General features: G+C 42.1%; 1 protein-coding gene across 1 annotated transcript; it reads left to right on the plus strand.

Moving 5' to 3' along the window:
- The first annotated feature begins 4793 nt into the window (after positions 1–4793).
- Positions 4794–5780, plus strand: LOC143774619 (olfactory receptor 10A7-like). Its single transcript, XM_077262371.1, has one exon. It carries the CDS (start codon positions 4794–4796, stop codon positions 5778–5780), a length of 987 nt encoding a protein of 328 aa, XP_077118486.1.
- The last annotated feature ends 9352 nt before the right edge of the window (positions 5781–15132 follow it).

The raw sequence follows: 15132 nt of genomic DNA on the forward strand, positions 1-15132 counted from the left end.
GAAGGCGAAGGGCTTCTAGTCAGTGCAAGAGTAGGAGAAATCAGGTGGTGCTGTCTTCTGACTCCTCTCTGTCATGGCAAACTCATGACAGTAATTAATTTTTTTCTATTCCCAAGTAACCCCATGAAGTATTGCACAAGTGTAAAATACGTAGAGCACAAGTGTAGAACAGTAGGATATCTACACAGCTTCCCTATGCATACTATAATGTCCCTACTGCTCGTCCAAAACCCAGTATACTGAACCCCACAGTAGCCCTCACACTGTCTAATGTCCCTCACAGCAGAACCAATACTGTATGGTTCCCCCCACTCTACATAATAGCCTTCAGAGTAGTCCCCATACTATATGATTGTCCCACAGTAGCCCTCAAATTGTATAATTAGCTCACACACTGTAGTCCCATGCTGCATGAGTTCCCCAAGATAGGCCCCAAATTGTAAAATGGCCAACAAAATAATTCCAACACATTAGCTTGTACACTGTATAATGGCTCCCACATTATCTCCAACACAATATAATGGCCTCCACACTATGTAATGACTCCAACATTATCCCCCAAATTGTATAATGGCCCTCCCATTAGTCCTCAAAACTGTATAATGGCCTTCATATTATCCCCCATACTATATAATGGCCTGACATTAGCTCCTAAACTGTATACTGTGCCCCGCACAGCCCTCCATGCTACTTAATGGCCCCACACGGCATCCTATACTGTATAATGACCCCCACAATTAGCTTTATGCTGTATAATGACCTCTACATTAACTCCCACACTGTATAATTGCCCTGTAAAAACCCTCCACTCTGTATAATGGACCATACATTCCCTTCTCCAAGACTTTACACGTGCTGCGCCGACTCTTTGGAATGCACAATTTTAAGCGTGCCCTAAAAACTCATTTGTTCAGACTGGCCTACCGCCTCAATGCATTAACCTAACCATCCCTGTGTGGCCCATTAAAAAACAAACAAACAAAAACAAACACATAATCAGGTTCCTCGCATCATGTTCTCATACACTTTATGCAGTTAATAGCCTCTGTGTCTGTACTGTTACATACTTAGGCAGTTAACTGGTTAATGCAGCTTTACATGAACACCCGAGCATTACACTATGGCTGGTCCAAATAACTAAAGCAATTGTTAACATCCACCTCTCGTGTCTCCCCTTTTCCTCATAGTTTGTAAGCTTGCGAGCAGCAGGGCCCTCATTCCTCCTGGTATCTGTTTTGAACTGTGATTTCTGTTATGCTGTAATGTCTATTGTCTGTACAAGTCCCCTCTATAAGTTGTAAAGCGCTGCGGAATATGTGGCACTATATAAAAAAAAATATTATTATTATATACATTAGCTTCCAAACTGTATAATGGCCCCACAGGGCCCTTCACACTGTATAATTACCCCCACAATAGCTCACACACCATATAATGGCCCCTGCATTAGCTACCACAGTGTATAAAGGTCCTCGCAGAGCCCTCTACACTGGATAATGCACCCGATATTTGCTCCCATGCTGTATAATTGCCCCCGCATTATTATCTATGCTGAATAACGGCACCTGCATTAGCTCCCACACTGTGTAATGTCCCCCCATTAGCCTGCAAACTGTATAATGGTCTTGCATTTGTTTTCACACTGTATAATGGCCCCTGCATTTGTTTCCATGCTGCATAATTGCTCCCATGCTTTACAAGGGCCACTTACAGTAGTCCTTAGAATGTATGAATGCTCCCACACTGCTTCAGGTTCCCCTATATTTTATGATGCCCCCACAGTCACTCCACCAGTTTTAATTAAAATAAAAAACATCACATACTGACCTAATCCATGATCCTGGTGAGTCCCACTTGCAAGACCCGGGCGTACCAACTTGCTTTCATAGTGCCGACACAACTACAGGATATCAGATTCCTGGTGCGGCGCCTTGACATTATCGTGTCTGGACTCTGATGTTCTGTGTGTGCATCGGCGCCTTTGCCACTGCATCATTCTGCCATTCTGTAGGCCGCAGACTTAAAGAGACCTGTGATCCACAGAATGGACAGCTCTATTGCAGAGTGATCGTTGTATGCTGATACAGATAAGGACAGCAGTAACTACAGGTGGACCCCTTTGAATGTGGGACCCAAGGCAAACGCCACCTGTGCCTCCTCTGCCCTACCTGCAGCTACGCTACTTACTTATTAGGTATGTACACTGTATATATTGATCCAATCTAGCATTCTTCAAAAAGAAAAGAACCAGAACCAGCCAGACAACAGAATTTCACCCACAGCTGCCCCTTCCATACAACTTCTGCTATGGCATTGTCCCCACTTAGAAAGTGTTGTGGATCATTCCATGGCAAAGTCTAGCAAAAGGGGATCAAGTCGAATGAGAAAAGTTGGAGTTAAAGCTAAATAGGAAAGGTTTATCATGGTTGGAGGAATATTCACAAGCCAAACGCTCAATAAGGATGAGCTAGGAGAGTTGGGACATAAATCCGGCCAGGTCATGTGATTTGTATGTTTTTCTTGCATGTTAGACGATTGCTTTTTATTTAGCATGTCATGTTAATATCTATTCAAGAATTATTTTACATTTTATTGCCAGTTACTATAATTCCACAAAGACCAATTATATACACCTCTAGATTTCCCAGTTGGTTTCATTGTTGGATTCCCCATGATGCCACTAAGTAGACAATTCACCGAATGTTTATCTATAAGAGGGAGATCAGTCACATAATAAGATCACACAAGGTCTGCAATACATCTCTTGACAGAAAATAATAACACTTGTCGTTGGCTATATTTTTTTCCCGGAATATGTTTGGAAGATTTTATGAGGTAAACCTTTAGAAATTTAACATTGTCATATTTTTAGCTGGGCTTGAGCACAAATGATAGCAAAAAAAATATTCCAATATTCCCAACATTTCGCAAAGAGGAAAAATTAATTGTTCTATCCATCTAGAAGATGACGAGTTTAAACCACCACCAATTATTTACGTGTATGTCAATACAATACTCATTTCTAACTTATAAATTAAAAATATGTGCACTTAGACACCTTGAAATGTTATCAATTAGGTTATTAAAGTCCTGCCATATTTAGTGTACTTAGGCAAATCATCAAAATCTGTTTGATGGGAGACAAGTCTGTAGACACTCGATGAAATGTGGGCACATTTCAGATATGCAGGCTGCTCTCAATATCTGGAGTAACATGGAGTCCGGCATTAGGTGTTAAAAACTGGCTTTTGGGCCACACTGGAGAAGTGGCCTTACCACTAGATCCATCACCGAATCAATGTAAAGCCGAACTTTTAGTGTTCCTTTACTGAAGCTCAAAATGGCTTTTGGCTGTCGAACATTCTATAGCCCCACACAATAATAGGTAGTTGGATTGGTGTGGTTTCGGTCCATGGAACTGTAGCTTCAGCTCTCATAAGCTGTTGTTTTGAAAAACGTTCACATTCTCTCATGAAGGACTCCAGGCCAATCTCTAATTATCAATGCATCCAATACAAAAACGGGACTAGATGCTGAAGAGGATAGTCTTGCATTACAACAGCCTCCATTGCCATCTTGCACTGCACAATAATAGCCTTTGAGAGTGGTGGCGCGAAATCAATGGAACACCTGTACCTAAACATCTGTCTCATAGCCCAATGTCATGTAAAAGCTTGCTGATAGTTTTAGTACACACTGTGTGTGTCTGAAACTCATTTTGTGACATATAATTTCCCCAAAGGCCTCTCTTCAAACTCACAAGACCATGGGGCAACTACATGAAGATTCCAAAACAAGAAAATATCACACCAGTTCTATTACCAGTACTATGTTATAGAGTGACGCAATATACAATAGTCTGAACCCTCAAATCTTCACTCCAGGTACATTAAAAGCTCATTGATTTCTGCATGGTGTCCCAGGAACCATTTTTCAACAGGACTTTGCCTGGCCACTTGTTAACAGTTCATGCTACTGTGAGCAGTCTCAATGGCATAAATGTGCTTCCACGGCCACTGCATCTCCGGACTTGTCTCCCATAAGCATATTTTGGACATAATAGGTCAACAATTGCAAAGGATGCTGCCATCTGTGGATCTTGATGACTTGCATGGCCAATTGCATTCAGCATGGCAGAACATTCCTCAAACAACCACTAATGACCTAATTTATACCAGGATTTTTGTGTGTGGTGCGTACTTAATACTGACTAAATCAAGATGTTTTGAAAATGCTGATTCTATGTTTTTCTCATTTGCATATCAGTAATATAACTATCCATTTTGTTGTTTCAACAATTCCATGTGTTTCCTTATTGGTTCTGTATTTTCAATGTTAAGAAGTGCAGATTACAAATGGCTACTGTTATGGCAACTGCCAACTCAAAACCTGAGCTTCTACTGCCAGTTGTGATGAAGGCTACCCAACTTAGAGGGTTCCAGAGATGTTCTAATCCTCACTCCTTCACCTGTTCATGCTTTGATGGCTGATTTAGTCAACAAGTTAGGAAGAGGCTGTATGATGTTTAGAAATATTTAAACATTTTCCTGTATTATACTTTTGAAGATGAATTATTGATCCAGGGATTTCTCTGATTCTCATACTTGGGGTTACTAGTAATTGTTGTCTTTTAATATGAAGCGCTGGCATCTACCTCATCGAAGGTTTTTCTGGATTATTGATGTAAATACTTAAATAAATAAAAGTAATATATGTTTTCTGTTCTAATTATGTAGGAAAAATCCACCATAGAACATCAATTTGATTCGACTGAAAATGTGCAATTAGTTCTTATGGAAGATGAAAATTATAAGAAAAATAAAACCGACTCGGTGACTGTAATATTTCTTTCAGGATTTCAGGATTTTTATAATTTAAGAATTTTCCTGTTTCTTATTTTTCTGGTCATCTTCTGTGTGACAATATGTGGAAACTTCCTGATCATTCTGGTGGTGTCCTGCAGCCGATTGCTCCACTCTCCCATGTACTTCTTCCTCACACAACTCTCCTTCTCCGATATTCTTCTCTCCACCACCATCGTACCCAACATGCTCCACATTGTGCTGTATGAGGGGAGTTCTGTGTCTCTTATAGGATGTTTGACACAATATTACTTTTTTTCAATCTCAGAGACATTAGAAACTCTCATCTTGACCGTGATGTCCTATGACCGGTATCAGGCCATCTGTAACCCTCTACATTACACCTCAGTCATGGACCTCTCATTTTGTCTGAAGTCCATTTTGCTGTTTTGGTTGATCATTCTGGTAGAAATCTTGGTTCTTTCAGTAACCATGAGTTATTTGTGGTTTTGTGGACCAAAAGTCATTGACCATTTCTTCTGTGATAGAGACCCGATTCTTCAGCTTTCCTGCTCAGATACTTTCATAATAGTGGTAGAAAGTATAGTCTTTATTATACCTCTAGCAATCTGTCCATTTACAGTGATTATTGTCTCATATATCTACATTATCTTCACTATACTGAAGATCCCATCTACAACGGGGAGGCAGAAGACCTTCTCCACCTGCAGCTCTCACCTGGCTGTTGTTTCTATATATTATGGATCAACAATTACTATTTATTTATTTCCAAATACGGTTAAAGCAAGTAAGATTCTCTCCCTTTTGTACACGGTAGTTACACCCCTTCTTAATCCTATAATATACAGTCTTACTAATAGAGAAATCGGCCAGGCTTTTAAAAAACTTCTGAGTAAAATGTCTACCACTCTTCTGGTAGATTGGCAGTTTCCCAAAATGACTGTAAAGGACAAATAATCCTAGATATTAAATTGTTTGAAATTAATGGCAAAATAGGTTTTAGATTCGTATGTTCCGGTGTTTCTATTATCCTTTATTTTTTTCCTTCTTTTTTTAATGGCCTTCGGCTTGATATTAAAGTATTGCGACTTGACACATGAACGATCTGTAGAGAGATCAATCTTGGTCCAGCCTACATAGGCCCACCAGGGTCTTCACTATAATTATCTTGATACTATAAAGCCATCTGGTTGCTAGTCTTCCTCATTGCCTTGTTCCTTCTATTCTTCTGACCATGATGTCCTTCTCTAGTCATTGATCTCTTCATATGATGTGTGCACAGCAGGCAAGTCAAGGTTTGGTGATCTTTTCTTTAAGTGACATGTCTCACATGATTCGTTCCAAAATTGATTTGCTGGTTCTTTTTGTCATCCATGGTATTGATATCATCATTCTCCAGAACCACATTTCGAAGGTGCCAATTCTTCTTCCATCTTGTTTCTTTATCGTGTCCTTTGCCACAAGCAGCTTTATTAACTGTTAGTAGAGGGATCAGTCATGTTAATTAAACAATTTGTACTGAAGATATAATAATAGTGTCCCATTACTATGCTCTATCAGGCTATTTATGTCCAAATAAATCTTAGAAGGAGGCTCTTATTTCATTCTTGCTGCGTGAATTAGGCACTGGCTATTTTATTGCTGCTACACTGTAAGTTTTAGTGAAGTATTTCAGAGTAAGGCTATGTTCACGCTTTGCCTTTTTGCTGCATTTTTTTAATGCAAACTAAAAGCTGTTTTTTACAGTACCAGCAAAAGCTATGAGATTTCAGAAATCTCATGCACACATATTGTTTGTTTCCGAGACTGAAATCTGCAGCATATTAATTCTTTCCGCATTTTTGCAGCACTTTTCTTCCATACAAAGCAATGAGTAAGTGCAAAAAAAAGCGAAACATGTTGACATCAGTTTTTGCTGCATTTTTAGTGAAAAAAAGCAAGAACAGTAGGATGTTAAAATTATTTTTTGTGATTTTCTCAAGTTTAAACCGTAATCTCTTGGTCTCCTGAGCATAACAGTAAAGGTACCGTCACACTAAGCAACGTCGCAGCGATATAGCCAGCGATCTGTGACGTTGCAGCGTCCTAGGTAGCGATATCGCTGTATTTGACACGCAGCAGCGATCTGGATCCCGCTGTGAAATTGCTGGTCGCTGCTAGAAGGTCTGAACTTTATTTGGTCGCTAGGTCGCCGTGTATCGCCGTGTTTGACAGCAAAAGCAATGATACCAGCGATATTTTACACTGGTAACCAGGGTAAACATCGGGTTACTAAGCGCAGGGCCGCGCTTAGTAACCCGATGTTTACCCTGGTTACCAGCGTAAAATGTAAAAAAAACAAACAGTACATACTCACATGCGTCCCCCGGCGTCTGCTTCCTGACACTGACTGAGCGCAGTAAAGTGAAAGTTAAAGCACACGTCACCGCTGTGCCCTGCTACTGCCGGCGCTCAGTCATTGCAGGAAGCGGACGCCGGGGGACGCATGTAAGTATGTACTGTTTGTTTTTTTTACATTTTACGCTGGTAACCAGGGTAAACATCGGGTTACTAAGCGCGGCCCTGCGCTTAGCAACCCGATGTTTACCCTGGTTACCCGGGGCCTCGGCATCGTTGGTCGCTGGAGAGTGGTCTGTGTGACAGCTCTCCAGCGACCAAACAGCGACGCTGCAGCGATCGGCATTGCTGTCGCTATCGCTGCAGCGTCGCTTAGTGTGACGGGGCCTTTAGAATTTTTATAATTTAATTAATTTAATTTAATTAGAGATGTGTTAAAGCAAACAATTGCCTGAGCAATTCGGTGGCAGATCAATGTGTAGACATATCTATTGCCTGACCAATGTGTGCTCAGGGATTCTCTGATATCACTGGAGTTCTGGGTGCTCGGATCTGCTCATTAGTCAGCCAGCATTAGCCAGTGCTTGATTTCAAACTCTAATCCCCATCCCTCTTGTTTGACGCCTATTACATTAGCCAATAAGCATGCAGAGATTGCATGAGAGTCACTGTAATGCCGTAGCCATCTTGGTAGTGGCATTGCTATGATTGGCTGGCCATATGACATAACCAGGGGTTATAAAAAGACAGGCACCAAGATGCTCGGCACACTGACACCATTGCACAACTCTTTGACAAGAGCCCGACTGGCCATCGGGCAATTCTGGCAAATGTCAGAAGGGCCTGTCTGGTCATGGGCCACCTTGACTGCTACATTCTTAACTGAATCAGTGATCTCAAAACACCCATACTGTTAAAAGTTGTGACAGAGCACAAAGTTGCTGACTCCATCACTTACCCCAGCAGGCCACGGGTATCAATAGAAATATTGGTCTTGTAGTAAATCTTGCTTTCCTTCATCCAGGGTAATATTATTAACATATCCCATCTGATGCTTGGGGACGGGGACACCATGGACCTGGGTGATTTCAATTGCCAGGGCTGAATTTCAGCCCCAGTCCGTACCTGTCCTTGACAGTTGCTATTGGTGGGATAAAGTGCTTGTCTAGGCCTGTGCACACAGTATAACAAATCAGTGGCCTGTAGTGATGATACTGGTCCTGATGCTGAATCAACATGCTAACAGTTTTTCTAAGGGCTACTCTTGTGCTTTGCTGTTTGTATCAGATACCTTCTGCATTTAGCATAGAAGAGAGAATTGCAGGAGCAGGGATAGTGGCTGAAAACAATCTCTAGGCAGTGGTTATGTCTTTGACTTCTGTTGTTAAATATACAGCTGTGACAGTTGACCACTTTTTTTTGTGTGACAAAAGATGAATATATTGTGCTCTATTGAGTATTACGTGCTTTATGGTGCTATTGCGTGCTTTATAGTACATTTTGGTGTTATATAACAATCAAAAAAAGTGTTGAAACATTTTTCTGGATTCAATTACTCACACATAGTGTATTCCATGCTCTGGATAACATTTTTGTGGCATATAATACTCCAAAAAAGAGTGGATTTTTTTTCTGTATTAACTTATTCATCTATAAAGTATTCCGTGCTTTTGGGGTACATATCTGTGACACATAACACTCAAAAAAGTGTTCAAAAATGTTTTGAGATTCACTTACTCATCCATAGAGCATTCTGTGCTCTGGGGTACATTTTTGTGGCATGTAACACTTCAAAACAGAGTTCCAAAATTCTTCTGTACTCACATACTCATCCATAAAGTATTCCTTGCTCTGGGGGTCATTTCTGTGGCATATAACACTCCAAAACAGTGTTGAAATTGCTTTCTTAATTCACTTACTCATCCATCCATTACATGCTCTGGGATATATTTCTATTACATATAACACTCCAAAAAAGCATTAAAACTTTTTTTCTGGATTCGGCTAGTCATCCATAAAGTGCTTAGAGAGCAATAAGGGTGGCAGAAGCTCAAGAGACTCTAGAGGGAGTGACTGGAGAAATGTTGGGGCCAGAGAAAGCTGGCATTACAGCAGAGGTGGCAGGAACCTGTGAACTGGCACTGGCCAATTTCCCAGAAACACCTAGGTCTGAATCCAGGCTGCAGCTTTCACCATAGCGGGTTTTGCAGCTGTGCATGGGAGAGTCAGGATCCAGGAACTGGTTGTTAGGGGTCGAGTTCCCGCCTCTGTACAGGGGGAATGTCGGGCCATCTCCGCTGTGGTCTCCCATTCTTCTCCTGCCGCAGTGGAGCCTGCTCAGTGGAGATGTCGGTCCCAGCATCTCGCTCAGTCTGACAAAGGGTGCAAAGGGTTACTGCTGCTTTTCCAGCTTCTGCTTCTGCCATTGAAGCCAGTGCTGGGCAGCGGCAAGCAGACACTTTTGTCCTAAGTCCTGCTTTTCCCCTTCTGAGCATGCCCAGGGTAATCTCATTGGAGATCGAGGATCACATGCTTGGATACTGCAGTAAAGCCCATTGGTTCTCCCGAAAGGTCCTGAAGGTGCTCAGGCTCTGTGGCAGCCTCTCATTGGTCTTTCTAGGAAGGTCTTGTGCTTGCTGCAGCTATAAAAGGTTTGCATGGCCGCATGGCCATGCGCTAGTAACAAATCTAAGTTATGTGCTTTGTGCCAGTGTGGTTACGTATGTATGTGTTCAAGGACCTGGCTGAAATAAGCCCTTAGAATACCGGCACCTCCAGTGAGGAGATTATGTGTATGGATTCAGGGCCCTGGCTGAAATAAGCCCCTAGAATACTGGCTCCTCCGGTGAGGAGATTGTGTGATTGCGTAACCACAAACTGCTATCTACTCGGCAGTTGCTGTGTTCTCCTGTGAGTGTAACAGGACACAGTGCATTCTTTAGGTGACTCTGTGAGTAACAGAGTTCGCTTCTACAGCCATATAGGTCCGCCATTTGCGAGCAGCAGGTTCTCTCCTGCACGGTGGACTTCAGGCTGCGAACGCACCAAATAACATCTCTATTTACTCGGTGCGTTCCACCAGCCCTATCACTGGTGAGCAGACTAGGTCTAGGCTGGTCAGAAGGACAAGAGCTGGAGAAAAGCTATTGGCTTGAAAAAGGTTAACTTTTTGGACTGAAACGTTGCTACTATGGGCTAAGTAAAGCAGCTCTATTTTGACATACAACAGTGTGCTGCTCCTATTTTTTAGATTTCTACATTCAAGATTTGGTATTTGCCTGTGGGAGCTATTTGCACCCGGACTCTTCTCTTGTTTTGCTTTATGTGCTGCTCTGCTGTTTTGTATTGGGCCTTCTAGCCACAAGATACTGACAGTTGGCATCCCATGGGGAGGTTGTTACTTACGACTGGCAGGGGAGATGGGGTCCATCAAAATGTTTGGGACCCGTCATCACATATCGTTCAACCAGCAGGCAGTAGAGACAGAACATTTGGATTGAAGGCTGCAAGAGCTGACGGCTGGAACCAAGGTTATGCTCATCAAAATGGAGGGGAACATTCCTGGTATGTGGTGGATATGATCCAAGAAGAATTTGAGTAGGATGAACCCTTCTTGAGAAATAAACGTGCCTTGGAAGGTTCCCTGAGGTGGCTCGAGATGGGGATACTACCACCCCGAGATATCGTTCTGTCCTTGGGGTTCCCCATCTCCTATGCGGCAGTAGGCGATGGTGCAAGTGACACAGGGGGGCTGTTGTCCATTTCTATATGTCGGTGGCTTTGGCACTACCCAAAACCAGGTCTCTTACAGCCCAGGCACCTGGGAATCAGGTGGAGGCAGTTCCTCCAGCCTCCCGAAGAAGGTATTGAGGAAGCAGACAACTGAAGAGGATTATTATTTTACGTTCCTTATAATTCTTTCCTGGCCTTGCACTTTCTGCAAAGCCTTTATAAGTGTAGGACAACAGCAACTACAATATAAAGACATTTGAATGAGACCCGCCAGTTGTCGCCTTTCATATTTGACCCTCCTTATCATTTTTTCCTTGCTTAACACTTCCTGCAAAGCCTTTATGAGAGTAGAATTACATCAATTACATTTTCTTAATATTATGTTCAAAATGTTTTTCTGAATTTAATTAGTTATCCATACAGTTGAACATGGTTATTGTTACATTTTGGTGGTATGTAAAACTTCAAAAAAGCATTGGAAAATATTTCTGGATTCACAGAGTATTATGTGTTTTTTGCTACATTTCGGTGTCAAATAACCCTACAAAAAAGCAGTAAAAATGTTTTGTTATTATATTGCTCATCCATACAGTATTACATAATCTGGGGTACATTTTGGTAGTACATAATTAGTCATTCATACAGTATTAGGTGCTTTCTCTGACATTTAGGTAGTGTATAAGATTCTAAAAAAGAGTTGAAAATTTTCTCTGGGCTTATTTAGTCATCTATGTAGTATTTGGACCTTTCTGTGACATTTTGAAGGCATATAAGACTCAAAAAAAGCACATAAAAATTTGTATGGATTCAATTATTCATCCTTATAGTATTTGGCACTTGCTGTGACATTTCATTGGTATGTCTGACTTAAAAAAGCATTGAAAAATGTTTCTCGAATAAATTCGTCATCCATACAGTATTAGGTGATTTCTATTATATTTTGGTTTTATTTAAGACTCCAAAAAAGACTGCAGATGGGAGAGCTTGGATTCAGGAACTGGTGGGGAAACTGCAGGGCCTATACTAGTTGGAAGAGACAAGGAGGTGAGCCAGGACCAGGGTAGGAGAAACGCTATCGGGCCAGCTAGCTGTAAGGTAACAACGGTTGAAATTCCATTGTGAGGTCATTATGTACAACCAGCATCTGAGATGGGGTCCATAGAAAAGTTTGGATCCATCATCCCATCTCATTCAACCAGCGGGCAGTAGAGACGGAACATGTGAATCGACTGTGGCAAGAGGTGATGGCTGGAACCAGCGTCACGTTCCTCAAAATGGAGGGGCAACATCGCCACTTTGCAGTGGGTTTGATCCAAGAAGGAAAGGAGCAGGATGAACTCTTCTTGAGGATTGAACAGGCCTGGCAGAAGCCACCTGGCTGAAAATGGGGCTACTACTGCCCCCAAGAGATCGTACTGTCCTTGGGTTTCCCCCCCTTCTATGCTGAAGCAGGTGATGGTGAAGGTAGCACAGAGGGCTGTCATTCATTTCTACATGTTGGTGGCTCCAGCAATACTCAAAGCTGGGTTATTTGCAGCCTAGACACATGCAATACAGGCTCCAGGAAGTCTCCAGGGAAGGAGAAGAAGAAGCGGACACCTGAAGAGGATTACTGTATTACCTTCCTTATAAATTTTTCCTGGCCTTGCACTTTTAGCAAAGAGTTTATGAGTGTAGGAGTACATCAAATACACTTTCAAAACATTTACATTCAAATAATTTTTCTGGATTCAATTAGTCATCCATATAGTTTAACGTTGTTATTGTCACATTACGGTGCTATCCGAAACTTTTAAAAAAGTTCCAATTTTTTTTCTGGATTCAATTATACATCCATACAATTTAACGTGCTTTGTGTAAAATTTTGGCAGGTTAACATTTTTAAAAACTGCTTGTTCTGGTACAATTCACAAAATATTTTGTTCCAAAACTTGACTATTATCATATATACTGTAGAACCTGTTTAGCGTGAAATAATGTTGGTTTGAAATATAAACCCAAAATGGCCTTCTACAGGTGTAGACATTTTTTCAAAAATAGACTATTGTCATATATACTGTAAAACTTAATTAGTGTGTTATTTCATTGCTTTGAAACAAAAAAACAAAAATGATCCTGCTACAGGTGTACAAATTTGGTCTCTCGGTACTCGGTCCCCAGCCGCCACTGTTTCTCCCATTGTGGTGTCCCCGCCTTGTCCCAGCATGTCTCCAGAAACAGCAGCTGTGCCCTTACCAATGCGATTACAGGGATTTTCAACTTAACGAATGGCATGTGGACAAGCACTTGTGGCCAGAGAAACTACATTTCCTTGATGGCACACTAGGTGAACATTGTAGAGGCCAGGACCGAGTCCCGCCCTGGTATGGTAAATTAGCTCACGATGCTGAGGATTGCTGGACCTACTTCTTTCAGGGTTTTTTCCACCTCATACAGCAGTTTCTGCAGCCTCTCCTGTTCCTGCTCATACTCCATCTCCGATGTGCTATCTTAGAGCATGTCATCAGCATCAGCCAGAAGCTGGAAGCTCTGCAGTACTGCCCCAGCGAAGCAACAACAGCCTCTGCTGAAGCTAATTTGCCTAGGATACAAAACGCACACTGTGGCAGAATTATTGAAAGAAAAATAGACCAGAAGGATCTGTGGTTCTCGCTGCTGAACCTACAGAAAGATATGGTCATGTGTGATAATGGGCGTAACTTGATGGCAAGCTCACTCATGTACAATGCTTGGCTCATGTGCTCAACTTGTTAGCTCAGTGGTTTGTGAAAGTCTACCCAGATTTGCCAAGGAACACCATGTCAGTGCCCATTTACCCAAGTCAATAGCAAGTCGCATGCCAGTGCCAGCTCACCGACTGGTGTGTTTGACTTGAACACAGGCTTAAATTATTATTATTATTATTATTATTATTATTATTATTCATTTATATAGCACCATTAATTCCATGGTGCTGTACGTGTAAAGGGGGGTTACATACAGAGTTCTAGATATAATTTACAGTAAACACGTTTACAATGACAGACTGGTACAGAGGGGAGAGGACCCTGTCCTTGCGGACTTACATTCTATGGGATAGTAGGGAAGAGACAGAAGGTAGGGGGTGAGGCGGCGGCTCTGGCGATGGCGAGGCGGCGGCTCTGGTCTGGTGAAGGTGAGGCGGCGGCTCTGGCGATGGCGAGGCGGCGACTCTGGCGATGGCGAGGCGGCGGCTCTGGCGATGGCGAGGCAGCGGCTCTGGCAATGGTGAGGCGGCCGCTCTGGTGAGGTGGCAGCTCTGGCAATGGTGAGGCAGCAGAATGGTTATTGCAGGCTGTATGCTTTCTATTACACACTGACCATGCTGGCAAGGCTTTGTGAGTAGCAGAGGCCAGTTGTGGAATACCAGCTCCAAGACGCCCATTGGTATTCTAGTCAGCTCCATACCTAACAACTGAAGAGCGGGCGTGGAAGGCTGACATTTGTGAAGTTCTCCAAGACTTTGATGATTCCACAAAGATGATGAGCAGCAATGATGCCATCATCAGCGCAGCAATTTCACTGCTGTGCCTACATAAACAGATGCTGCTGACAATGAAACATGAAACTTTGCATGCGGACCAGGGGGAGACGGAGAATATTGTGCCCTAAACAGTAACACGGAGGACCGAGAAAAGCAGAAAACCAATATAGAAAAAAATCCTCCATAAACAATAAAATGCATAAAAAGTGTAGATTTTTATTCGGCAAAAAATTTAAAAAGACATGTTATAAAAAGGAGAAGGCGACACATACTAAACAGAGAAGGAAAAACACTGTGCAAGAGTTATACTAGAAATTATTACAATGATAAAAGATTGTATGTACAGAGCATCTGGGCTGGTAATGAGAATGCTCCTGTAATCCTAATTCTAATGATAATACCATACACATCATAATGAGCACTTCAGAAGGTAAGGGTTAATATGCGAGAAAAAGGTGTGCTGAGAACAAAGTCCTGAGTGCCTGAGATGTAATCCTGATGCTGAAGATGCTGGAACGTCCCAGGTGTGTGGTGCAGAGCAGATGGCTTCGGTGTCAGAGATAAGCCTGGAATAGCACGATTGCAGACCATCTGCAGCAGACAGACCAAATACGATTTATAGACCAATATTCTAACAATACCCAATATACGATTACAGACAGGCAGACTGTTACTACCCAAGCTCTGACTTGCAACAGCGGACTCCTTTTACGTGCATTTCGGCTGCATATAAAGGGG

Source organism: Ranitomeya variabilis, chromosome 5, assembly GCF_051348905.1.
Source record: "Ranitomeya variabilis isolate aRanVar5 chromosome 5, aRanVar5.hap1, whole genome shotgun sequence".
Taxonomy (NCBI): domain Eukaryota; kingdom Metazoa; phylum Chordata; class Amphibia; order Anura; family Dendrobatidae; genus Ranitomeya; species Ranitomeya variabilis.